We start from the raw sequence: 27,970 nt of genomic DNA on the forward strand, positions 1-27,970 counted from the left end.
CAGCCATTAAGGATATGGTTAAAACAGGTGGTATATTTCTACTTCTCGCAGCAATACCAGCATTGATAGCTGCTGCTCTCCCAGTTGTCGCAAAATCAGCCGCGTTAGGAGCTGTTGGAACCGCTGCTGGTATGGCATTAAAGAAAGCAACTGGAAAATGATACAAAAAAGGACACGGCCTAAGACTTCCAGGAACTCCCCCCTCATGGTTACCCAAAGCGGTTCTAGACGCAAAACGTCTCACCCAGAGCGTTTTAACACCAATGTCAAATTTTGATTTACTCGATGCCGCTTAAAAATTAAATATAAAAAAATTTCAGAGGCGTCTTTATGCGAGATCAGCTATCACGACAACCGAATAATCCAGAAACTGGAATTATTAATCTCGATAACAGCGATGGTCCAGGAACTCACTGGGTTGCTTACGCGATACATCCACGTGGAATTATCTATTTTGATTCCTATGGGTTAGCACCGCCAGTTGAATTTCTAAAATACGTACAAAATACTCCATCCACAGTCTGGTATTCGACGCTACCAACCCAAACACTAACTGATCCACCAATATGTGGCCGTGAAGTAATTAAGGTACTTGATGCGATATCAAAATCAACCAAACCGCCTCACAAAGTCGTGTACGAGTATACCGCGGGTCGATTTAAACAATTCCCTAGCAAATAATGGTTGATATTTACGGAAGTTCTCTCACAACAAAGACAAAAAAACGCGGCGACGTAGATTTATCAAAATATGCGACCAAAGATGAAATCGACAATCTTTTATCGTTATCCGGGATAGACCCAGATGAGGTTGTTATTTTTCAGAACCGACACGGAAAACTAAAAACTACCGATATCAAATGGCATGAAATAATTCGTAGGGTTATTGGAGTTACTCCGGGTAACATCCCTGTGTTAACTGACAGCGGAAAAAAATCAGAGATTCACTAATATCAATCGCGGCGTTAAGAGATGATACGCAGAAAGCTGCAGGGGAACGCGTAAAAAAGACCGGCGACACAATGACAGGTGAACTCAGCATGAACGGAAACAAAATAGTGGTTTTAAGAGATCCAACATCCCCGGAAGATGCCGAGATGAAAAATTATGTTGACGCCGTTGACGGTAAATTATCCACGTTGCGGGCCGAGTATGACGTTCACGTAAACGCGTGTGCAAATTTTCGCAGAAACTTTAGAAAAATTAATGAAACCGCAGAGGAATTCTTTGGTACTCCGCCCTACGCTGATATGAAACTTTCTGATATCAAAACTAACATTGACACGATCAAAAAAACACAGCAAGATATCGTAACGGGGATTCCTGAGATCGTTAACAAAACCAGTTTGATTAAAATCCCACGTGGAGTTACCCCCGGGCATATTACCAACATAGTATACACGGTGTCATCTGGATTCGCAATATGGTCTAAACAAAATAATACTATCAAATATACCGCAACAGTCACTGGCGTGTACAGACTGTCTGTGTTCAGTGCCGCTAAATTTGAGATATTTACCACGTATCCCTGGCAACATTCCACCGACAAGTTTTCCTGGGTTGTGACTATCATATTAAACAAGGGAACCGAAGAAACATTTATACTGGAAGCAGCTGATAAGAAATTAACCGCAACATCTTACTGATGGTGTTTGGAATTTGTAGCTGAAACGCCTAAATTGGTTACCGCGTAATGTAAATAATGGCGTCATAGTCAACAGCGCAGCAATATAGATACGATCAAGTATGCGAATGGCAATCAGGGTTAAAAAATACCATTGACAAATGCACAAAGTTAAAAAAATACAAGCGACGTGTAATCGTGTTAGATGTGTTAGTATACTCAGTATCCGCGTTAGTTGAATCCACTGGAGTAGTATTATCAGCGTTAACACCAGTGACAACTGCAGTCGCTGTAGCAATTACAGTTTCATCATCGACGACAATTGCAGGCGTTGCTAATATTATCGCGAAAAAAATATCTTCATGCGCGAGCGCAAAATTACGCGAATATGTCACACTGTTAAACGCGGCCACGAGCGCCTACTCGAAATTATCGTCGTTGATATCAAGTCTCGACGATACAGCAATATCAGATTCCGAATCCGCGCAAATGGCAAAGATATACGAAGACTACACCAGTCATTTGAAAAGACAAAATATAAATAATGATGGAATTACTTCACTGAGCTCTGCTCAATATAGCCGCAGATACAAAGCCCGTGAAAACTTCTTCGATAACAGTAATCTCAACTAAACCAGAATTTAGTATTAATTTTCCAACTGCGATTCCAGTAAACGAGATCACGTTAGCACAATTACGAGTATATCACAGCTGGCCCAATATCAGATCAAAATCGTTCGGTGGATTACCAGCAAATAATTCGTTTGTGTTTGCAAATAAAAATAAACAAGATGGCACTCCCGACTGGAATGTCATTAGGTTACCAACCGGGTCTTATCAAATCGAAGAAATCAATGAGGATATACAACGTCGAATAAAAAATACCACAGGAAAAGAATCCAAGATAGAAATAACTGTTCATGAGCCAACGCTGTCTTCTGCAATCGAAATAAGCACACACCCCCCCCCACTACGCTGTGGATATATCTCAAAGTTCGATCAGATCAGTGTCAGGATGGCCTGAGATTCCACCCGAGACGCCACCGATACCATCAACACATATAAGGTCTGATTATATCACTGACAATAAATCATACCACGAAGTTTCCCCGTCATTCAAAAGACGTCTACGTAATATAAAAAGCGCAACGTTGGGTAGTAATTTTATATTCTCCAATAAGAATAAAATGGAGTGGTATTTCATTTATGATCGAAATCCACAAGGAGGAACTGCTTCCTTTAATATTACCCTAAGAGAAATTATTGAATATTTTAAAATCATTAATCAAGAACATAAAACACAACTAGAGCGACTACGGCAAAGTTTCCAAGAACATCTTTTTGATATAACAAGATTACGCAGCGAAATCATCACGCGGATTGAAATATTAAATCAGCTTGTATCCGACATGGAATATATTAACCAGCGAGAAATTCAGGCAACAATTGATTGCAATGGAGATATACTTCTCGGTGGTTCTAAAAGAGAATTTGTAAAAGCATACTCGCTAACAGAAGCCAATCTACCGAATTTTAAATTTCCTGGGTACAACGCAACCGAGTTAAGAAAATCAGTCAACGAGATCATCAATGAGTTCTTTGACGACATACTTGCACAATGGAGAAAAACACTACTGGAGCCAACTACCCTCAAGTATAACAATAGCTCAACGGGAGAAGGCCGACATGTATCCCCGGAAATCGTAAATATAACCCCAGTGGTCGCGATCAATCGTGTGTGATGTAAACGATGGCAGTTACAGCACGGAAAAGACAGTATCAAATCAAGTCCAGCAAGGATTTGTTCTTTATTCATTCACCCCGAAAGAACCACCTGTATTTCTGATTGTGCAAGAGCCGATCAATCCAGTCTATCTACGATGTCATAATCCGTGGCTGTCCAAAATAAATTTCAAACTAACAGACCAATCTGGTCCCCTTCTTGATTTGCGAAATAAAACACTACATATTAATTTACTTGTGAAATCCTAAGGATTTTCGATCCTAGAAGTCGAAGATTTCTCAATTCGGAAAGGTAAAACAATATATATACAAGAAATTTTATTTTTTACTGACAATTAATCAAGCGAGTATTATATAATGTACCAACATGTAAAGGTTTTCATACACGACAAGCAAGTACTTGAAAACTACATCAAAAAGATATTTACACAGTTTATACTCGGCCCAGTTGATTTAGTTATTGATGTGTACGGTAACGAAGACTTATTATTGACCCAATCACAGCTGGATAAACTACAGCGAGAACATATTTCTATGGTCACATGTAAAAAAAATCAAATTCTAAATTAGGCGCATTCTTGCATTAAATCCGATCGACCAAGGGAAATATTATCTGTATCAGATTGATACAAGTCAGATTGATACAAGTTAAAAAATAATAATTATCTGTATCAGATTGATACAAGTAAAAAAATAATAATTATCTGTATCAGATTGATACAAGTAAAAAAAATATTTTTTTACCGTCACTGACATTCTACTTTCAATTTCATTTCTAGGTACTTGACTTCATCAAGGCGATTTCATTTCCAAGTCCTTCATTTCTAGGTACTTGACTTCACAATCTGACATACATTTTTTTAGTTGTTTTACGCGAGTATTTGTTACCTTCTTTGTTTCATATTCTTGGGCTAATTCCAACCTAATTTTTTTCAATTGCACGAGACAACCAAACAAATTCATTTATTTGTGCTTCTTCTACTGTAGCCAGCGATTTATATAACTCTGTCTGGATATTTTTTTATAAATCTGTACTGAGCAGGCAAAATATAACGCGCTGCGCATTTATCCTCGTGTAGTGTTTCAAAATCAGACATGATTTTTTGAGGACTTAGTTCATCGGATATATTAATTCCGTTTTCTTCTAAAAAATTTTAAGAGCAACAATCATATCATTGATATTTTTGTAATTCATATATATATATATATATATATATATATATATATATATATATATATATATATATATATATATATATATATATATATATATAAAAGAAGAAGAAAAATGTGTACACCATTATATGAACTCCTAGGTTGTCTTATAACATCCTACCAAGTCCAGAATAGTGCACACAGAGACAACACAACCCCATATGAGCCTCTAAGGTGTCTTATGACATCCTACCAAACTCAGGAGCGGAAACACAACCCCGATGTGAGCCCCTAACCTGTCAAACAACAGTATAGAAGGCCCGGAGGGTGTGTTTGCGAAAGACGTAACATTCCCCATGTGAACCTTTGCCAAATGATAATCTAGCGGGTTCAGAGGAATACATATAAGGACAGCACAGACAGATATACATGTATATACATAACGCTATTTACCGTGCCCCCCTAGATTGTTTTATAACATTCTAGTAGGTTTGACGTGTAGTAAGAACAGTACAACATATACATATATACATAACACTATTTACATCTGTAAACTCTTAAGGTGCCACCGCATCTTAGCAAGTTTACAGAGACATCACAAAACATAGTATTTACATGTATTTACAGTAGGACATCACGACAGATACAGGGTTATATTCTACGCTCAACACATTTGCACACCTTCCCCAAAATCAATCCCGCGAAGTGCCAAATGTCACCGCGTCAAGGTGATAACGCGGAAGGTGTGCAACTTTATTGGGTTTGGAAACCCCGTACATAATACGGACGCAATAGTATATAAACTTAGTGAAACTTAGAAATTCAATAATAGCTCACTCGGTTTTTCGTACTTCTTTTCTTAACTATAATCGCAGAAATAATACACATGAACCAGAAAACCAAACGAATTTAATAAAACAAGGATTTTATCTGTGAAGAAGAAAAAAATAGTATTTATTGTACGCCCGCCCGTGTTGACAGTTTTTGATAAAATCCTTGATAAAATCAACGGCAAAGTGATTGAAGATGTTTTACTTCCCTGTTGTGATCATACAGGTAACACGGAGAACCGTTTACCCGTTTGTAGTGTATATACAATAAACGATTCGTTACAGTTAACTGTATAACGTACCATTTGACTTCAGTTGTTGCAAAATAATACTTGAATTTAGTCCTACTTTTCAGGATAATATATTACCCACAAAAGGTAATGACATCTTCTGAAAGTCAAGGGAAGGGAACCAATTGCAAGAGATATGCTTAACGGAGTTATCTCCCTTAAATTTATATTAAAAATTCTCGGATCTAACATTAATGAAAAACAATCTTTGCTTATATTTTTTGAGAGGGCAGATTTGTATATATTTTCTGCGACTTTTCATACTGAAGGCGGACAAATATCAAAATACTTGCCAGCCTCGTTTATTGAATGAAATATTTTTTTCGCTTGTGTTTAGATTTATGGATAAAATTGTTTTGGCGCATTTATTGTTACATCCCCTGTTTCCAAATTTACAATTCTGACTTTGTGTGATAATTCTCAGATTGGATAAAGAATTATCGGTTTTAATATTGTTGATGTGATCGATCACAAGACCGTCTTTCATCTCTCCCAAGAAACATTCGACCACGAAACGATGACAGTAATATATTTTCTTCCCAACAGTAAAACTAAGAAACCAGAATTATTAACAAAACCAACTGGTTTTTTTCAACCTGCAATTTCTGACTATTCCATCGCAATTCGCTTCGTAATTCTTGATGATGGGGCATGGGACAAATTCTTGATTCATTTTATATAATAATGTATTTGTCTAATTTATAATTTGTCTGAAAACTTAGTTATATAATCACGCTCACATTTTAGCGCATCATTGTTATTTTTATTTGTTTGTTATAATATCTTTTAAGTTCACGGTATCATTTTCCCCCGCAACTTGCAAATAACTGTGTTTCACCCCTGACCCCAACACCACATCGCAGACACGGTATTGTTCCTAAACTCCCCTTTCTAATGCTTTGGGAATGTTCCCCGCAGAATTCTTTCCTGCAGGATTTGTTACAAAAGGTTACAAATCCAACTTTAAACCACTTGCATTGATTCATTATATATATATATATATATATATATATATATATATATATATATATATATATATATATATATATATAATATTTCTTTTTTAAATGTTTGTCTTAAATATAATATGGAGGAGTTTGAAAGATTATTTGCAATGAAGCCCTGGAAAGCTTCTAGATTCGATCTTGACAGACTAACCCCTGACTCGCGGAGACGAGCCCTGATTCATCTGATTGATATTATCAGGAATACCACAAAAGAATTTCGTAATGATGGAGCATCTCATGTATGGTCTACATTCAAAATTATACGCGACACTGGCTCTGTCAGGGACGCTACAATGAATGATGCACGAGCGAAAACAATCATCGATTACCTTGATAATCAGAAATATTTTTTCAGAATAAAATTTATTGTGCAAGAAGATTCCGATACGTGGATTATCCGTCACAAACGTGACCCTGTCCTTGCTAATGGAAAAAACCGCTCTGTTAAGTAAAGATTCCAAACCAGGAATGTTGACTCGGATTGATAAACCATATTACGCTTGATCGTATCCTGTGACCGCGGTCATTTATGGAATCAATCCGATAAAAAAAACATAAATCAATAAACTTGCCCCAATGAAATTCTCAAAGCTGAATTGTGTAGCCGAGCGATTAATGGAATATTTTACAAATACGAAGCGTGGAAACGGTTTAACTAATCTGTGATGTGAAAAAATAAACAAATGGGCTGAATCGCTTAAGGATACAGGAGCGTCAATAAACGATGTCGCTGAGTTATCAAGTAAACTTAAGTTTCCAATAACTGTAAAAACATTAACCGGAGAGGTATTATATGAATCAGCGAATAAGTCAAAGGGAGCACCAATTGAAATTATTGACCATAACACTCATGCTTGGACTAACGCAGTAACAATGTTTCCACGAAATCGTGTTGTGAAATATTACTCGTCAAGGGGTGGAATATTTGATGCTATCAGCCGGATAAGCGAAAACAACCCTGTATCGATGTGGTTGTTTAAAAGATCCGAAGATGGTGAGTATGATCAATTTGTAAGACCTAACGGTGAATTATATCATAAAGAATCTCTACATAAAGAAATGAGAAAACTCGAACAGAGATATTCAGAAAACGCTGAGCAGTTATTAACTAATTGTTTTACAGTTCCGTCAGTTGCTGCCCATGCTGCTCGAGAAAAAAATCATGGAGACCAACACGCGCTGAGTTCCTTGAAGATGTTCAGTTAAGTTGTATTGAATATGGACACGGCGGTTTATGGAATACCGAATATGACCACAATGATGTCATTTCTGTGGACATGGTCACGTGTTATCCAGGAAGTTTTCTCAGGATGGGCGAGTGTGCTGGATATTTTAAAAGATTTGGTCATCCATGTCATGAGATGGTAAGAGTATCAATTAATGGTCCATTACCCGATTTTGATCTGACAGGATTTGCTCGTGTAACGTCGTTTGAATTCTCTAAAAATGTTCATCCGATTTGTTATGTGTGGTTTGGTAGACACTTCTCGGAGAAACGTTGGGCGCCAATAGTGTTATTACGATATATGCTTGACAGTAAAATATTGGTATCGTTGGTTGTCAGTGAAGCAATTATATCATATCGGCCGCAGACTTTGGTTTGATTACCAACACCGGAGCGTATCAGTGTAGATGATGTCATTGAAGAGCATGCGCGGGAATGTCCAAACGTTTCTGCTGATGTCATTGTTAATGATTCTCCTAATATTCTTAAGATTAAACTCAGCAACAGTGAAAAAACAGCAAAAGATCTTGGTAGACAAATAATCGGTAAATTTACTCAAGGTGGTACGTATGACCATAAACGGCATCATTCACGACTGATTATGGATGACGTTGAATTATATTTTATAATTGCCGCTGCGAGAAATATATTTTGTAATCAGGAGGACGCTTACTTGTGTAACGGAACACGGTTGGGCACAATTGTTAGTTACATTAATGGAGAATCATCTCAGTACACACATTTAAGATCTTCTATGCTGGCTTATGTTTCTATAAATTTGCTATCAATGGTAAATAGATTTCCTGACACTGCAGTTAGAGTTGCAACGGATTCATTTTATATCGATAAAAGATATTCAGAATCAATGGCTCGTTTTACAAGCAGTGATGAATCATGGAGTTCATGGAGAATAAAAAAGGGAATGTTACATTGTTATTGTGAATCCGCTGATGTTGCGGTTAAAGATAGTTATTGTAAATCAGAATTATCAGAAGTGTCGTTGGAACCGTCTGTGTATGATCCAATCACCAGACACAAAACCGTCTATTTGAACGGGGCGGACGGATCTGCTAAGACAACTCGAGCGATTGAATTATTTCGAAATTCAGATATGATTGTGCTAACACCTACACACAGACTCGCCAGGGGGATGAAACAACGAGAAGTCAATTCTTGTACTCCTCATCGAATGGGAGAGAAATATTTTCCGCGGCTTATTATTTGAGATGAAATATGCACTGTGTCGTTAGATATATTAAAAATATTTCTTGATTGGCTGCTAACAAAAAATACTACAGTAGTTATGCGCGGCGATCACGGTCAGCCACCACCTTTTGTTGGTCCATCTCCGCATTTGTGGTTAAAAGATTGTGTTGATTATGATGACGTGTCTGATGATTATAGATCTCTTGATGCAGAATTAAACGAGTTTAAGAAATTAATCAGACTACAACCGAATAAAATTCAGTGTGAAATTATGCGTAAAATAATTTCAGAGACTTCAATGAGCGACTTTTGGAAAACGTGGAGACCAAACGAGTTGATAGTGGCAAGTAGAAAGATAGTCAGAGACACTTCAACAGCAGTTATTTCAATTACAAAGAGAAAAGTTCCCGACGCTGCCATTGCCATTGTGTTATAGACCAGCTGATACACGACTACAAAATATTGACGTTGATATACCAGGACAATCAGGGAAACAGAATTTAGTATTAAATGATATTGTCACAGTTGATGTCAATGTTGTTGAAGATGCACTATGCGCTGATAAATCCCCGTGGACGCCAGGATACGCAATGACAATTCATTCATCTCAAGGACTGACTATTACTGATACAGTTGTTTGGATCGTTGATGATCGCATCGAATGGTCAAACTTAATTTACTTGGCTGTGTCCAGAGTCAGAAGAATATCTCAATTGCGGAGAATTGTCTTGGACGAGTCAATGGCTGATGAAATTAATAATGAAAACAACAATGATATAATAAGAAAAAAATTGGCTGGTTATAAATAAAGTGACAAAAAATAATCATGATTTTGACCTTGATGTTGAATTTATCATGACACTGAAACAACAGCAGAATAATCACTGTGCGAGCTGTAATTGTATAATGTTGTGGCAGTATTCGAGTAATAATCCAAGACAATTCACAATAGATAGAAAAGATAGTAGTCGCGGTCATACACGACAAAATGTGATGCTGACATATCTTGAGTGCAATCGACGTCTGGGTGCTAGTTAAGTGATTTGGGCAGTAATTGTGTGTCCTCGGGAATTACATGTAATTGTTCACATGTGAATCCATGTTGAGGAGCAGTTGAAACCAGTCTGTAAATTGCGGTTCTACCAGTGGATCCAGTTATGTTAGATATCTTGTGTGTCGTGATGCTCCAGATAGGATTAGTCGCTCTTTTTTTAACACCTTCAAGTTCACCTGGTTCATATAAATATCTCACAGTGACATCACCCAGTATTGGTTGTGCTGAAAAATCACGTCGTTGTGGTATATTTTTATTTTTTTGGTAATTGCATTAATAGGTTGGTTGTTCGAGTTATGTCATTATTTAATGCAGTTATCACGCTTGGTAATCTTGCAACCCATTCGCGAGATCTCTTGTCCTGAATGAATTCCTTCGCGTATTTGATATCTAAATAACCGCTCAGCAAGTGTTCGATTAAATCATTCAACAATTGCCTGATCACGATGAATCTCAGTATGTCCTCATCTGATGGTGACATTATGTTGCTTCATCAGCGATGATACTGCACCCTGAAATTATTTGCCAGGATCAACTTGTAATAGATGTGGCCATCGCAGACCACCTCGTTTATAAATTCGTTCAAAAGCAGAAGCAACCTCAGATGCTGTTTTAGTCGTTAACGGTTCTGCATCTTTGTATTTACTTGCAACATCAACTACAGTTAACGCGTATTTATTTGTTCGACGACGAACGGTATCATGTGATAGAAATAATATATCAGCCTGATGAACTTCATTAGGATCACTAACATTAAAATGTGCAAAATTAATTTTCTTAGGACGTAGTAGATAAATTTGCCATATTGCCTGTTTGGATAACCAATCTGCTGCAGTATCACGTGTGACTTTTGCTGCTTCAGCGAGTTTACTAATTGCTGCGTTACCTTTCTGGTATCCTCTTGGGGAATAATAAATCGACTCCATTATAATTAATTATCAGCACCTAGCACTAATATATCTTTCATTGCGGATTTTATTAACCAATTAGCTAAACCTCTCCTTGAAAGACTTATCAGTGATGGAATTTAGCGCGTGCATTAATTTTACATCTGCGATATGCCTATCTTTTAGATTTTTACTTTTATAAGCTACATCATGCGCATGACACGCTCTATCAATATCGTTCATCGGATACTCACCTGGGTTTGGTTGATCTTGGTCATCAAGTCTGATATCAAGTCTGGTTCCAGGACCACAGTAATTATATCCTGGGAGATGTTTTTCTCCTGGATATTTAGCCCACGGAACTCCTGGCAACTTTGTTAACTTGGCGGCAATATCACCACCTCGTTTTGTTTTTAATTGGAACTGGCTTTGGCGCTGACTTTGGTTTTTCACCTTACTGTGTTGACTTGCCAGTGGAAATAAATTTAAATTTCTTTGTACCACATTGTTCACACTTGCCAGTAACCGCAGATCTATTATTTTTTGTTGTAATGGTTGTTAGATCACTTGTTGGCGTGCGCGCCCTGCATTTCACACAATATAAATCCATATTTATTTTATATTATTCTAAAGGAAATCACTGACTTTTCTGCAACAAGGAAACGAGAACCAGTTAAGCATCACGCAGCACTACCAAATTCTGTTCATATGATTATAATTGGACCATCTGGGAGTGGTAAGACACAGTTGTTACTTAATTTAATAATGTAGTGGATGAAGTGGGATAAATTGTATTTGATAGCACCAAGTGTAGACGATCAACGATGCTACGAAGTGTTAAAAGATTTTAATGAAAGTGCAAAATCATTAAACGACGGCGATGATGTTGTTGAATTTATAACTGACATTAATGAAGCGCCAAGTATTGATGATACTGATGGATTTATTAATAATTTAGTCGTGTACGATGATGTGATGTTGGATAAACAATCAAATCCTGCCAGGATATTTTCCAGAGGTAGGCACAAAAACACAGATGTGATTTATGTAACCCTGCGATGTGATTTATGTAACCCTGAGTGATATTCATAAAGTGTACAAAATATCACATATTTAGACTCGAAATGCACATAAAAATGTGATTTCTAAATGGCAACGTGAAGACCCACTCCATGACCTTCTTGAACCTGTAACCCAGAAAATTATATTTACTATGCATCTTTTAGAATCAAACAAAATAAATACATTATATAAAAGATGGAAATGTGTACCTTAAAACAAAACTGTATTTTAATCATAGTTTCCAATCTTGCAAGAAATTGTCCCACACGTACAAAATCATCTGCTACCCAACGTCTCTACTTGCCGCTAGAACATAGAATTATCAACAAATTCCCCCGGTGTATAGTCTGTTTCTAAATTCTGTAGTAATTTTTCTCCATCAACAAGACGCTGTAATCACATTACATCCTATTCATTGTTGTTTCTCCTCCACGTAATAGCTTATTTTTCATAAAATGTTGAACTTTACTAACTTTTTTACAAGATCGGTATAGTTTGCTTAATATCTCTTGCCATTTATTGGCATTTTTACTTTGAATTTTGTAAAACTAGCTATAAACCTGACCTAATTACTCGACTGAACTGCTGACAGAAACAAAGTAATATATTTCATTTCTGTAGCCCGATGGATAAACATTACATCTTTACAAAGCTATGCACAGAATAGGCCTACATATTGCGAGTCAGGAAAACGGGGGTTGGTATCATATGTGTCCAAAATTAATATTATTTTGAACAAAATATTCTGGTGACACTTGCATCTTTTCAAATGGTAAGCATTGCTGTATTTTATTTGTGTCAATCACTCGAATTCGGTATGTGTTTTGCTTCAATATTGGAAACGAAAACCTTAGGTGTGCAGAAATGCCCAACAGCAGCGTTAAGGTAAATTCTACATAAATCTTAGTCCTACATTTAAGACCTGATGCTGATATTTATGTTGTGGCTGTAAAGGTCTTACAGCCGAAATAATGACGCTGTGTAGCGTATTTTGATGTCGACTAATTTACGAAAGCCAAATTTTCATGAATATTTTAAACAACTGAGTAAAATAACGACACTTTTCTACAAAGTAAAGTCATAATGTTTTAGTGAGACTTTACTTACTCTTGTGTCTTTTCTCTAATAAATTCAAATTCTCGCAAAAAAAATTGACCTATTTTCAAGTTTCATTGGCCTACATTTCAGTTGGCTGGAAATCGATGATAGCCTGGAATGCCGAAATCGGGGTAAGTTGAAATATTATTCTTTAACGAAACGAATAAAAAATATATTATGCCAATATATTGGAACTGTAAGGTCTCACTGGACAGTTTATCTGGTGAATTTTCATCCGACGATGACCAATTACAGAAAAATGAGAATAATTTTACACTGAAGATACAAATAAAAACAAACTAATGATTTTTGTAGAAAGCATACATGTGAGATTTTGACTGCAGTAATCAGGTTAATTCCTGATGCAACTGGTGGTTTTTATACTGAACCAACACTGCCACCAACCCCTAAATTTTACATTCATTTTTGACAAAAAATAGCTATTTTGAATATTTTTCTGTGACAAGGCAGCTAAAAAAATCAGTATGTGCCTTATGTATGAATAAATTTCACTAGTACTATAACAAACTAGCATACTTTTCATCACCCCTCAACCATCTAGATTTTTAGATATTTACCTCTGTAGCAGACACACAAAAATACGTAAGCCAAGTCGACAGCTCATTTGCAGCCCAAGTTACGCATTTGATCTCCAATGCAAATCTAACTGTGACAGGCAGTCACCAACAAGCCAACCTATTTCCAAGCCTAACTCAAAGTAAATCTGAACCACATTATAGATTTAGCTTATGTGTGAATTTATAAATGCTAGGCTTGTGATAATTAGGTTCAAGCCTTCTACCTTAAAAATTAGGGGGGGGTGTCAAAATACGAAACTATCCAGTGAGACCTTAAGAATTCAAATAGCAGTCTGATTAAGGGAAAATCTTCTTATTTTCAAAACTTTGACCAATTCTAAATAAAACGCAACCTTCAGAAGTTTGAAATTCAAAACTGTTTGTTTCCTATGATTTATTGAATTTATCGATGACCAAAAGCTATCAAACAGAGCAAAAGCTATGAGACAGCTTCATACTTCATGTATTACTTTCACCTCTGAAACATACAATTTCTTTATATTATTTCAGTTTCATCATTTTTCATAGCTAATATACCCTGTCTTGTTAGTGCCTGGTGATATCAGAGATATCTGAGAGCACAAATAATACAACTCTTCATGCAATCTGAAATAGTAGTGAATAAAAGATGTAAAAGAAGCCAAGCTGAATTTCTTGTACAATGGCTGCAGAATGTACATGCCAAGTACTTGAAAGAATAATAACAATGCACGGCATATATAAACTGACCAGAACTCTCTCACTGATTTCATGAAGAAGGTCAAATCTATTTTAGAATAGAGAAATCCAAGGTAGACTTAAGGGAGGCAACTCATCAGGTAACATCAAATGTATGGACCAATCTTTGTAAACTGAACCACATCAGTTGGGAAACTTAAACAATGAAATTCTATACCCATATTTATCCCATCTGTTGATAAAACAATATGCATGGATAATGTATTTTTAGAACACTAAGAAGGACACCTCTAAATCATTTTCATACTGGCCGGCACATAATGTTGTTGAAGTTGCTGCTATTTAGAAGTGTGTTTTGCTAGTGATTGTCACCTGCATAGAACTGAATCTAAAGCAAATAGAAAATCATGCAAAGTAAAAAAGGGGAGTAGAAAAAACACAATGTAAAAAAGGGACATCCATTTAATATAACTCACCAAAAACTTCAATGAAACTGGTGCAGATATATTTGTTCCTGTGAAAGCTCCACAACAATTGGCATGTCTGACTCCCAATAAATTGTTGATGCTGTCCTGCTGTTAGCAATATCACTTCGGCAGGTGTGCTCCCATACACCTTGAGGCCTACAAGAAAATAAAACCCTCAACTTCTTATATACAGGTCATTATAACTTAAATTTCTGTAAATAAGATGAAATACATGTATTGAAACATTACATCTTGAGTAGGTATGGATGTAAGAGCATTAAATTAAGGCAATCATCATAAAATTAGGAAAATATACTAAGTTTATACTGAAAATGTTGATAAACTGAATAAGTATGTGAAATACTTCAATTAAACCACCTTGCTTGAAACTTATAAGGCTTTTGTTGTTCATTAGGAGAATGGATCAGGAGCAATACCTGGTTAAAACTGTTAAGTCCCTTCTTCTACTATGATTAAGTGCAATCAAATCTATAGGAAGTGTATGTTTGGAATACCTAACTATGTCAGATTCAAGATATGGAGGTAATAAGGATATGATTTATGGCACAGTGAATCACACTTGACAAGACTGAAAAAATGACACCGGTTCTTAAGGTCTCACTGGACAGTTTATCTGGTGAATTTTCATCCGACGATGACCAATTACAGAAAAATGAGAATAATTTTACACTGAAGATACAAATAAAAACAAACTAATGATTTTTGTAGAAAGCATACATGTGAGATTTTGACTGCAGTAATCAGGTTAATTCCTGATGCAACTGGTGGTTTTTATACTGAACCAACACTGCCACCAACCCCTAAATTTTACATTCATTTTTGACGAGAAATAGCTATTTTGAATATTTTTCTGTCACAAGGCAGCTAAAAGAATCAGTATGTGCCTTATGCATGAATAAAGTTCACTAGTACTATTACAAATTAGCATACTTTTCATCACCCCTCAACCATCTAGATTTTTTAGATATTTACCTCTGTAGCTGACACACAAAAATACGTAAGCCAAGTCGACAGCTCATTTGCAGCCCAAGTTACGCATTTGATCTCCAATGCAAATCTGTGACAGGCAGTCACCAACAAGCCAACCTATTTCCAAGCCTAACTCAAAGTAAATCTGAACCACATTATAGATTTAGCTTATATGTGAATTTATAAATGCTAGGCTTATGATAATTAGGTTCACGCCTTCTACCTTAAAAATTAGGTGTCAAAATACGAAACTATCCAGTGAGACCTAAGCAACGGTTCATTTCGTTCAAGAAACTTATCCCCAATATGTACCTACTTACTTTGGCATACCTCTACTACTCTCGCATTACAACAAATTCAAATGTATGTCGACAGAACGTGAAAACGCGTCCATTTGCTAGTATCATATTTTCATTCCGCCAGTATAAAGACAGTACAGTAAGTATATTAATTATACATCAATTTGTGGAAGAGTGTTGATATAGGCTGCCATTAGTGTGTTTGATGTTCCTGAAACTTTGATTACTCATTCCGATGACTTTGACGTCGGAACATGCTATACAAGGCCATTATTTGGATAGTAAGACAAAGCTACGATGTCGTAGCCTCAACTTGATTTGTTGTGGTTGACTGTCCACGAGGTACCAGTAAGGGTACAAATATTAGTACTAAGTAAGACATAGCACCTAAACAAAATCAACATGGGCTATGTCTTACATGTAGGACTACATAAATCCAAGAAAAGGAATAATATACTCAGACCAGTATATGAAAATGATACTATCTAGGCCTGTTTTATGATGTTTTCCAGTGATAATAGTCACATTAGCTTTCAATAAAAGAAGGTAAACTAATTTTTGCACCTAGATCAATGAGTTGCTTTGATAACATTTCCTTATTTAAATTGGCAATCCAAAATAAATAGTCATACATTACTGGTATTTCATTTGATTTGTATACAAAACTCTGTCAACCACTCAACATACCTAGGAAATAATGAGACATATCATTTTAAATGTTATATTTATATCAAAGACAAGAGTTAATATGTTTGTTGCATCTTCATCTCGTTTGAGTTGAATTTAGCACCAGCTGCCATAGCACAAGAGGGGATAGAAAATTAGTTAATTTCAAAAAAATATTTTTGACCAAATTAGGTTGGCTTATTAAGGCACGTACAGGTGTTATGTTGAATACTCTCTCTCTCTGTACACACACTTACATATATATACATACATATATATACATACATACATACATACATATACTCAAAGACTGTACACAGTGTCAACAGCCTAGTGGCTAGAGCATCTGCCTTGGATGCATGAAGTTGCAGGTTCGAACCCAAGCCAAGTCATACAAAAGAAAAAAATGGTTCTAACAGCTGCCTCGCTTGGAGCTCAACATTAAGAGGTTAGTGTTATGACTGGTTGACCTGGTGTCAGACATCGTAGCATTATGACTGAAAAATTGTAAAAGCTATGTTTTAAAAAAACCACCCATATACATGTGGCCATATGGTTTTTTATTTTTTTAATTGGTTAGGTTTAATCACTTCATGCAGACTTCCAACTCCGCCCAGCATTTTATGAAAGATATTATTTTCTTGCAGTTGCAGTTGCTTGTCATGGGTGTTCCATCAGACCGTCCAGAACTAGGTATATACACAGCAACAATGCAGAAAAACAAAGTTAGTTCTCTAAATGTGCATTGGTTATCCATTTCCATATGACTAACAGAAAAGTGTTAAATTACTAAGCAACAATATTTGCAGATTGTCCTCCATAGCAACTCTGATACATATAGGACTTTCATTAGGTTTTGGTTTCTTGCCTGGTAAAGGCTGCAGAAATAGTTTTGTTTCTTCTGTTATATCTTCACAAAAGACAGACACTTCAATTATTGTTCAAAGTGGAGAGGTAAATGAGTTGTTACTATGATGAAATGTCCATCAATGCATACAGTGTCCAAGAAAATGTTTCTAAAATTAATATAAATGTTAGATATTTGTATGTTTATATAAACTAGCTTAGAATTGGTACGCAACTATCTATCCTTTAAATCTCCAGGGGTTTTAAACAATTTGGAAGTTCAGAATGGATAAGAAAGATTCATTGACTGGTGAAACACTGGAAACTCATTGCTCACCATCACACTTGACCAAATTTGTCTGCTATGTAAGCATTATACATTTTCATGGACTTGAGCCTGTTACCTAAAATTTTATTTTGCTTCAATCACAAGAAAAACAGAAATTGCTATTTCAGGTTAATATTCCAAACTAAATGTTAATGTAAAAAAATATATTTTTTACAATAAAAAAGTTGAAAGGGAAATACATGATAAATGGATAATGATAACAACCATGCAACAGCACATCCAGAATGGAATCTACATGTATTCTCACACATTAGTTCATGAAATACATTTATCAATATTTGTTATTATTTATGACAAGTAATTTTGTCTTTTTTGTGCTTTTATAATTCTCTGGCCCAGTTAAAACAATCAGTGTCTCCAAAGACTGTTGGAAGCCCTTATATACAGTAGTCACCCTCTTGAACAGCTCATTGACCAGTGTCCACCCGCTTTTTATGGACAGAATCCCATGGCACGGATGAATTTCTATTCAGAAGCATCCCTCAGATATGACCAGCAGCAATTATAGTTGTGCAAAAATGTAAGATTTTCCCTTCACAAGTGGCCACATTTTATTCTAATGTGTTCAAAACCAATATTTAATTGATACAGTAAGTAATATGATTACCTCTACTGATGTCTATTTCCGAATTTCATGTATTCGCTACTGAAAGAAGTGTTTGCTAAAGTGCATGTACAACTAAGATTAATATTATATCATTATCTATAAATGCGGACATTTGCAGGAAATGGGCTCAAAATTTAGGTGATAGAGTATTGGGTTTCACACAACTGTCGAGTTCTTCTCTTTTGATGATTACGATCGGATGTAAATTGTCAAGATCACAACATGGTCTTCATTGGCTAAAAATAGATTTTGTGGATTAGCACACAGGAAGAAATAAACCTTGAACAATACTAAGTATCAGACAAGACTGGAAAATCATGAGACAGTAAATGCATCACTTCCTTTATAAACAAGGCATTTCGTCCCCAAAGGTTTATCTTCATAATGAATTGCAGTACTGTACCATTAGCAACAAAGGAAAAAAATCATTACAAAACATTTAGCATGTCATCACAAAAATAAAGACTTATTACTTTAAAAGAAAAGTTAAAGCCATTGGCCTCAACGGCCTTGGTGGTGGTGGTGGGGGGCCAAATTGCTTTATGTTGGAAAGACTCCAATAAAGTTTTGTAACATAAAAGGAGAATATTCATCAGCGTTGGGAAAATGCAGTAGATGGAAATAGAATTGTATACGTACCAAGATTTAAATTACATCTTTTAATGTTTCTGCTATTTGCATGACAATTATACCTCACTTGCATCACATGCGTAAGTCGAGAATAAGAATTATTAGTAACTGTAGTATTTGTTCAGTTGAAATAAGTCTGTTCTCAAGTCTGTTCTTAAGACAAGAAGAATATTTTAATAATTAATGCTACTTTTAAATAAAGATATTAAATGCTTTGAAGTTATATGTAACTTTCTTACTACCTTACTATATACATTATCTACACCTATTCACAAAAGATTTAGTCCTCCATTGAAAAGGCCGCCCTTCTTATGTAGCCACTTTCCCAGTGCAGAAGGGGTGACTATATAAGAAGGGGACTAGTGTGTGTGTCTGTATGTGTGTATGTATATACTTCCTATATATTTGAAACATTTGAAAGATCCTTTCATCTTCAGTCAGTTTTGTTAAGGTGGTGGATAAGCTGTAGAACTAATAATATATTGGTGGTGTGAATATTTCTATAGATAATGATGAGGTAAACATTTGTGTGCATTGTCTGTAAACTACCACAAACTGGGTTTAATTATATATGATCATTTTATTTTGTGTGTTTACAGAGTGGACATCAAACCTCAGATGTAAGATGAAATTATGTCATGCAGCAGCGACTTGTCAATCAGCTTTTTGCCATCTTCTTCAAAGAACAACTTTACCAGAAACATCTTACATGTTCCTTTTGCAGAAGAGAATGATGGACATGGCAATAGCAGGATTGTCAGAAGGCTGGGTGTATGGTTTTGTATTTCACCAGAGACGTCTGCACTATTTATGCTTTTGTGAAAGTGGCATTTTCAGTGGATTCTTTGAAAGCAAGGTAATCACATCATCACAACATTATAGCTACATCTGTGGCTCAATAAAGCAAATGCTCATGCATTTAAGGACATTCAGACTAGCTCCTACTTCCTGGATGGTTAACTGGGTATAGTACATTGTGCTCATGTTTGTAAGCATTTGTCAAATTCTATTCTAAGACATCTTTTTCTAATTGCATTTTCTTTTTATTTGACCTATGACCACAGGGGAGGGATCAAAAATATACCCAGTTGCAGATTGTTGTCACATGAGCAACCTATGTAAAAATTTTGATAAATTTGTATGAAGTTTAATCACAATTTCCCCATCACGTTTAAAGCGTGGGGATAATTAATGACTTTTGATCTGTTCCATGCTTTATCTAATTAAGATTTTATAATACTTTTCATAATCAATATATCAAGGTATGTTCACTATTGATGTCCAGTTCATAATCAATATATCAAGGTATGTTCAGTATTGATGTCCAGTTCATAATCAATATATCAAGGTATGTTCAGTATTTATGTCCAGTTCATAATCAGTATATCAAGGTATGTTCAGTATTGATGTCCAGTTCATAATCCCTAAGGAACAGTGGAAGATTATGAACACACATTCATACTTGTCATTGTCTTGTCTTCTGTTAGAGACAACTGCTTTGTAATTTAACCAGTTTTTTAAATTTTGTTTTCATTAAAACTTCTAAAAAGCCAGTGGTTTCTGTCAAATGACGTGTTCATATTGAATGAGACATTGGTTAAATCACCATATTAAAATTAACAAGAGGGGGCTAAACTAACTCATAAAATTTGTAAAAGCTATAAGAGCATCGTCTGGTTAAAAAGAAATGAAAATACATTTTTATTTGTTTATCAAACAATTATGTCAATTTTTTAAATAGATACTGGACTGTTTTTAAAAAAGGATAAAAATGTATGTTGATATATCAGTTATGCTAGAACAGTGTAGTATAAAACACTGTTTATCACACTGATAGGGAAGTTTTCTAGAAGTTGAATTTGTAGTTGTATAACATCTAGCATTAAACTGAAATAAGACTGTCAGAGAACAGTTATTAATTTTCTTGGTATATATATATATATATATATATATATATATATATATATATATATATATATATATCTATGTGTGTGTGTGTGTGTGTGTGTGTGTGTGGTTAATGAAAGCACATTAGGCTTTATTGTCATTTTGCCAGAATTTACAGATATACCGTTCTTATCAGGTTATCATTTTATACAAATATTTAATGTTCTTTTCTCCCATTTTAATAAAATCTATTGAATATATATATATATATATATATATATATATATATATATATATATAGCTGATCAGTCATTGCATAATTTGAATTGAGGCACATAATTTTACCTATAAATCTTTCTCTTTCAAGGTTTGCATATTGTGAAACAGATGCTGGAATGCCATAGAAATGAGGACTTTTTGGGGGGAAAATATTTTCAGTGGATAATATCAGATCAGCTGAAGGAGAGTACTTTAATTTGTTAACCAAGAAATGCAAAAAAGCTGCCAGAGCCAGGTTTGAGCATTATCCAAGGTTTTTCTTCTTACTAATACCTGACCAATATACCTGTAGCTTGCCAGCTTTATAGTTACTACTGAAGTGTTTAGAAGCCACAAACTCATCTATCTTCAAACCTAACTTTGAAAAAAATGAAGTGAGAAATATACACTTGTCAACTACTTCAAGTCTGAGAATACAGCTTAAGCAGCAGAATGTACTGTAGTGTACATAAAACAAATACATCATTAGGATGTCATGTAATTTTTATTTCAATAGATACATGAGAAAACAAAGTTGAACACATGAACTTATGAGTGATAAAAAAGGAAAATATGTCATTTTATAAGAGAAAAGTACCCAGAAACTAAAATGGCAACAACATCAAAGCAATTTAATCAGACCTTCAAATTGTTAAATATTAAGTAGCTACAGTAAGGAAACAAGTAAGATAAAGTGAATGACATCCACAAAGAGCACTAAACCTGCAAACAAAATTGTACCATTCAACCCAGTAATATCTTTAAACTTTATGTACATTTTTTTAAAAAAATTTAACATCTATACCTTGTATATTTTGCCATGTATATAACTTGCATCAAAATATTCACTTTTAGTTCTTTTGACAGAAGGTGTTGATTTTGGTGCATGCTGGCAAGTAGATGCACGCCATAACCTACATTTGATTATCTGTAGTGGGCGCTTTAAACAACATAACATGTATGCTAATGTGTGTTTTTTGTTTCATTACAGAGTCAACGAAATTACCTTCCACTGGAAGAAGGTATTCTGAAATACTGTTAAAGAAATAAGAACAGTATTAAAAAGACTTTAGATCATCTCATTCATTACGTACAAACAAACATTTTCAAAGAAAACAATTTAGATTGTATGGGGGTGATGGTATACATAGAGAAGAAAAAGAGCTACAAAAACAAGCAGTGTGAAGTAAGTATTAAGAAGAAATGCAGGAAATCATTATTACCTTTTCCATCAGTCTTTATATATCCATCTTTCAGTTTCCTTTGTTATAACCATGCCAATATACTAATTCTAATATGTCTGTCCTTCCATTCAGCACACTTGTTAAGACAATTAGTCCGTCATATATTTATATGAGTTGCCATAAAACATGTTATATGTGCTAGTCATTACCTAACTATGCACCAATTGACCAATCACTTTGTCCTGGCAATTTTTATTAGATTTATTGCCCTTTCTGTCATTGAATGTCACAGTTATGTTAGTACAGTTAGCATGGGTTGATTGGACACAGACTTTTTCCATTGGCTGGTGTGACCAGCTCATATGAAAATCAACTGGCCCTGCAGAAAATCAACTGGCTCTCCCAAACAGAGGTAAATAATGACTGAGGAAAATTTAACGGGGCTGGTGGCCATCAATTTTAATTGACCCTCTTCAGAACCCACAGGTTTTGGGCTGGCAAGCCAACACTAAATCGACCCCTGAACTAGTCTTTTGTTTTTTATTGGACTGGAAACTTGGTAAATCCTATTGTCATCACCAGAAGATACATATATCAATAAATCACTGTGCTCTGTAATTTTTGTTCATTTTTCTTTTGTAGATTAATGCAGTGCATGATACAATATTGTGAGTGCAAATTGTACAACTTCTTTATGGATTGTAATGAAATTTAGTATAATAGTATGTTCATTACCAACAATGCACATATCAAATCATTGTTCCGACAATTTAGTTTTAAAATTATTGCCCTTTATTGACATCAAGCTGAAGACAGTGCATGATATAATCTAATGAATCATCTGGTCTTTCAAATTTCATAGGATTGCCATGAAATTTGGAAAATGTTTTCATCATCATCTGCAGTTGCATATGTTGACAAGTCTCTGCTGCTATTTCAGTTAGAGCTGTTTACTTTTTTTAGATTAATATAATGTATGATAGGATTTTGTGTAGTCAGCTTGTCTCACATTTTTCATTGGATTGCCATGTAACTCTGCTTTTGCAATTTTAGCTTAATGTATTGTCGTGCAGCAGAATGCATTGTTAGAATCTTGTCAGTGCTACCGATTGTGGTGCCGTTTTGAAAGGATCATGAAAATTGGCACATGTGACAATAATCATCTAAAACTGCATGTACAAACCTTTGTGCTCCAATGATTTTTGTTAGGGTTGTGGACATTTCTGGATTACAGTCGGATACAGTGTGTGACCAAATTTTGTAAATAAAGTTACTCAAAGTGTTTAGTGGATTGCCCTGAAACTTGGTACTTGTTCTGCTCATCATGAGAAGATAAGTTTGTTTACAGGCATTTCACTTGCACTTTTTTATAAACAGTTGTGCACTGTTAAGCTCTACGCATCTTCGTCATGGGCTAGTGTTGTAATGTTGAGGAGGCATTGGTATATTTATATGATCAAATCGCTCACATTTCCTCTAGCTGTGGGCATCATTGTTAGTAGCTTTTTCACAAAAACCAATACAATTCCTTAGGTAAACTACATTGTATGTGAACTTGATTCTTTTCATGATTGTGTCTTTGCAGCTCAATTGCTGACCAAGTTATTGGTCTTTTTTAATCAAATTTGAATCTTTAAAATACCAGTTTTATATCCTAATTACTGGCAGAATGATCCAATATTGTGTTTGTGATCACTGTTACATGCTGCCCATCAAGTATGTGCATGATATTGTAGAAATGTGACATCAGTAATTGACTGATGGTTGTTTTTGCAGGGTAAAAAAATTGATTGAGATCTCATAATGGGTTTGGATTTACTGGTTACAATCTGTAGCAAAAATACTAAAGAGAAAAAAATCGTACTTGAGATTTTCAATTGCTTTGGCAGTGTAATCATTTGGCGGGGTCTTATGTTTTGTAATAAATCTTTCATACAGAATTATTAATCAGTTTTGTTTTTAACTTGCATGCAAAAAATGATTTGTTTTCTTTTCCTATATTTCAGTTATTTTTCTGCCAGTAAATATTTTGATGGGGTTTGCCTTTCGTGCTTCCTTTGAAACTCACAGAACTGTAGGTTGTACATGCCAACAAGTTAAATTCTCAGATGTCTTTGTTCCCTTGATTATCTTGTTTCATGTGATCAACAACTTCAATATATCTCCATGTTTCCATATTGGCATAAATGGCAGCACAAGAGACTTTCTTATTCCCAGTGGCTATCAATTCCAGATATGAAAGAAAAGTATGAACCTGCTTCACTAAGGAATCAGGTGCTGTACAATTTTAGAGAGGGTAAAATGGATAAGGTCTATTCCATTTGCTCCAAATATAAAAATATTGCCTTAGATCCAGCTCAGTCTACTTCCATATTTGAAAGTTTACCCGAGTCATCTGATTATGGTGACATAGTTCCCCCTGCATCCAAACGCAAATGTCATGAACCTACTAGACGTTTGACAAATGAAGAATTGATGACAAGCATACACACTGTAGCCCCTCAGTTTACTTCAGAAATTATAGCTGAAGAAAGATCTTCTTATGATAAATTCAGATATGCAATGACTGAAAATGGTCATGCAATTTGGCAACGTAGTGCAGCTAATGTGAATATATTAAGAATGAATGAAGTTAGTAAGACAACTGGGCTGTTTCAGGAAGACTTATGTTCATTTGACCAAAACGCATATAGATAACAGAACTGAATTGTCTTGTAGCTGTGGAAAGTATGGGATATTACTGCAGTTAGCCACAATAAGTATACCTCAAGAAAACCTTGATGGTATCACGGTACCAATTGTTTTTCCATATACCTCAATGCTAATGTTTTGTGAAATAAATATACTTTCTGTCCTACTTGGGCATGCATGTCACACACTGTCATATAGAACAATGCTAGATTGTCAATTTGACAATGACATAACCAGGTACTCCATTGCATTTAAGAGAGATAACTCTACTGGATCTAGACAGGGGTAAGAGTTATCTAGTCACAACAAGCACATTTTCAGCCATGTGTACCATATTTTAAAAAAATCATAAAAAATACAAAATATGATCTAGATAGAAATTAACACAAACTCACATGTTGCCAAGAGGCTCAACTTTTTTTTAAGCCAAACAGAAAGTACAACTCTTACATAATGCACCAATCACAGCTAGTGTTGTTCTTTAATTCTGAATACAATGTTCCATACACCTTAAGCTCCGCCCACCTGGACTTGCACAATTGGTACCGTTATACCTATAGCAAACCTTAATTTTTCCAATAATCTGTGAAACAGTTCGGGACTGTATAAGTAACAAATATACTTAGTCTCACTTGTGAAAAACAATTTGATGAGGTACTAAGCTATGTGTTATATGAATGTGTATAGAAATCTCATTGAGCCGTTTGAACTATTGTTTTCATACTTTTGCTTCACATTCAAAATCATTTTTTGAAATAAAATGAATTCTTTCAGCTATGTGTTGTATCTTATTCATATCAGCACTTATTGAACTTCACATAGGTGATATGGGATAAATCACATTATGTCATATTATGTAATAACTAGGTCAAAGGTCAATGTACCAAATAGTACGTACCTGTCCTACTTCAAAATGTACAATTCACCTAAAAGAAAGGAATTTATATTTGTTTGGTAGGTGCAGAACTTAACATCAGAGACAGGTGGACATGACCCAATCTTATTATAAAGTATAAGGTTTGACCACTTTACACTATCTGCAGATACAAGAGGTCACTAACCACCAGTCCTCACACAAAAGTCCACCTACCCATCCTCTTTGTAACACAGATAGTAAGCTTTCCTCCTTTGTAATGTGAATAAAATTGTTTCAATAAGCCAATCAGTCACCAAATATAGTAAATCACAGCTTCTAAGTGGTTATGTTGGATTGGGGGTGAAATTAGGGGAATAAAATACAGAAAAATGCCAAATATAAACACTAAGTATAGCACATCAAATGGAGTTAAAAACAAGAGGAAAGTGTTTATCTAAAAGGGAGAGGTCGCTTATGATAAAGGAATTAAAGGAGGCAAAATCAGCAATGCAAAAAATGAGAAGTGAAAGTTTGATGACCTTACCTTGGACAAATATATGGGGCAGGGCCCAACAGGTCCAAGGACAGCCCAAAGGCAACTGTGCTATAACATCCCTTACAGGTACCCATATTTCAAGTGAAGTTGTGTTCATTTCCATCTAATATAAAAGGGTGAATAATTTAGATAATATTGATACATATAAAGTAAATTTCTTCTACATAAGAATTTAAAAATAATTGGCATAAGATAGAGAGAAACTTATCTCAGATCCAAGCAGAACATACCTTATCAGTTTTTAAGCTTGTAAACTTTATTGTGAGAAATTATTAAATTGCTTCTGCTTACATTTGCATCAAGATTGAGGGCTAATATAATACTTCACAAATCTTCTCTTTATTTTCATAACCAGTCACTGAAAATGTGAGATTTTATTTCCTTGAAATGTTATGACTGGTGTAAGGGAGATAACTGAATGATATACATAAGGTGTGGTAACCTCTAATACATTATCCATGTAATTGTGGTAACCTCTAATACATTATCCATGTAATATAGATGAGTTCATCAACAACCTGTATGAACTTCATTGCAATTAAATTATCTCAAAATACATTACTGATAAAGTGAGAACCTAACATTTAGACTCCTATATTTAGTGGAGACCTCAAGAGTCATGTAATTTTAATTTCTAAGATGACGCAGCTCTTTCATATCACATAGTTCATATTTTCTACAATGCCGGCATGTAGAGTACAGCCTTCCATAACCATGCAGATATCATCTCATGCCAATTTGGATTCTTGCGATGGGATGCAAAGTTTCAAGAACAGTGTGGATTTCAATGGAATGAATACGCACTGTGTGACTAAAATGGTTATCATTCTGTAATGTTGGACCAAACATGGAAATTCCACAAGAGCAGCTTGACAGAAAGAAATAGGATTAATTGAAAGTCAATAGTAGATTATAATTGGGCTTATACAAATGCTGACTTAAGGAAACTGTTCTTGTTTGTTGGTATTCACTGCTTCTTCAACAAAAGGGAATGCAAGAGAACTGAACTAACTACATGAACAATTTCAAAGCAGGAGAGTGTAAAAAAAAAGAAGGACAATTAGAGCAGGACAATTCAAATCAAAATGGGAAGGAATACCATATCCTTAATAAATTACCTAAAAGTTACTCATGACAGAATATCCCACATGGTACAAGTGATCTATGTACTTAGAGTGTTCTCTATCCTGGTTTATGGCATGCCTTACAAGAACAAGATAGCTGTTTTTGTACGCATGATTTTTCATC

General features: G+C 35.0%; 2 protein-coding genes across 15 annotated transcripts in view; one reads left to right on the forward strand and one right to left on the reverse strand.

Moving 5' to 3' along the window:
* LOC149795554 (sulfotransferase 1C4-like) overlaps window positions 1-15,972 on the reverse strand; it is a 96,998-nt gene extending 81,026 nt beyond the window's left edge. Inside the window, exons 1-2 of one of the 2 annotated variants that reach the window (XM_089965378.1) lie at window positions 15,897-15,972; window positions 14,913-15,059 (exon numbers count right to left, since the gene is read on the reverse strand). Coding sequence is in view for 1 of the 2 variants with exons in the window: in XM_089965375.1 (XP_089821501.1) it covers window positions 14,913-15,059; window positions 15,855-15,861 (154 nt within the window). In the remaining variant the exon portion in view is untranslated. Of the gene's footprint in view, window positions 1-14,912; window positions 15,060-15,854; window positions 15,877-15,896 lie in introns of those variants that run through there. The other variant, XM_089965375.1, reaches the window with a different exon arrangement.
* On the forward strand, window positions 13,058-26,083 carry LOC149795557 (uncharacterized). Of its 13 annotated transcripts, none has more exons than XR_016422349.1 (5): window positions 16,175-16,331; window positions 17,506-17,551; window positions 19,890-20,146; window positions 21,545-22,621; window positions 24,626-26,083. XR_016422349.1 is itself a non-coding variant. In XM_089965381.1 (4 exons), the coding sequence occupies exons 1-4, from the start codon at window positions 13,285-13,287 to the stop codon at window positions 21,557-21,559; spliced, it is 345 nt and encodes a 114-aa protein (XP_089821507.1). In that variant the 5' UTR covers window positions 13,058-13,284; the 3' UTR covers window positions 21,560-26,083. The 13 variants fall into 13 exon arrangements, 6 of the variants coding, with proteins under 6 accessions (XP_089821507.1, XP_089821505.1, XP_089821509.1 ...); XR_016422347.1 differs by having other exon boundaries at window positions 21,545-21,691; window positions 22,427-26,083; XR_016422351.1 differs by lacking the exon at window positions 16,175-16,331 and adding an exon at window positions 13,058-13,311 and having other exon boundaries at window positions 17,506-17,583; window positions 21,545-26,083.
* The last annotated feature ends 1,887 nt before the right edge of the window (window positions 26,084-27,970 follow it).

This window comes from Sinohyriopsis cumingii, chromosome 7 (assembly GCF_028554795.1).
Source record: "Sinohyriopsis cumingii isolate HCF-2022 chromosome 7, ASM2855479v2, whole genome shotgun sequence".
NCBI lineage: Eukaryota > Metazoa > Mollusca > Bivalvia > Unionida > Unionidae > Sinohyriopsis > Sinohyriopsis cumingii.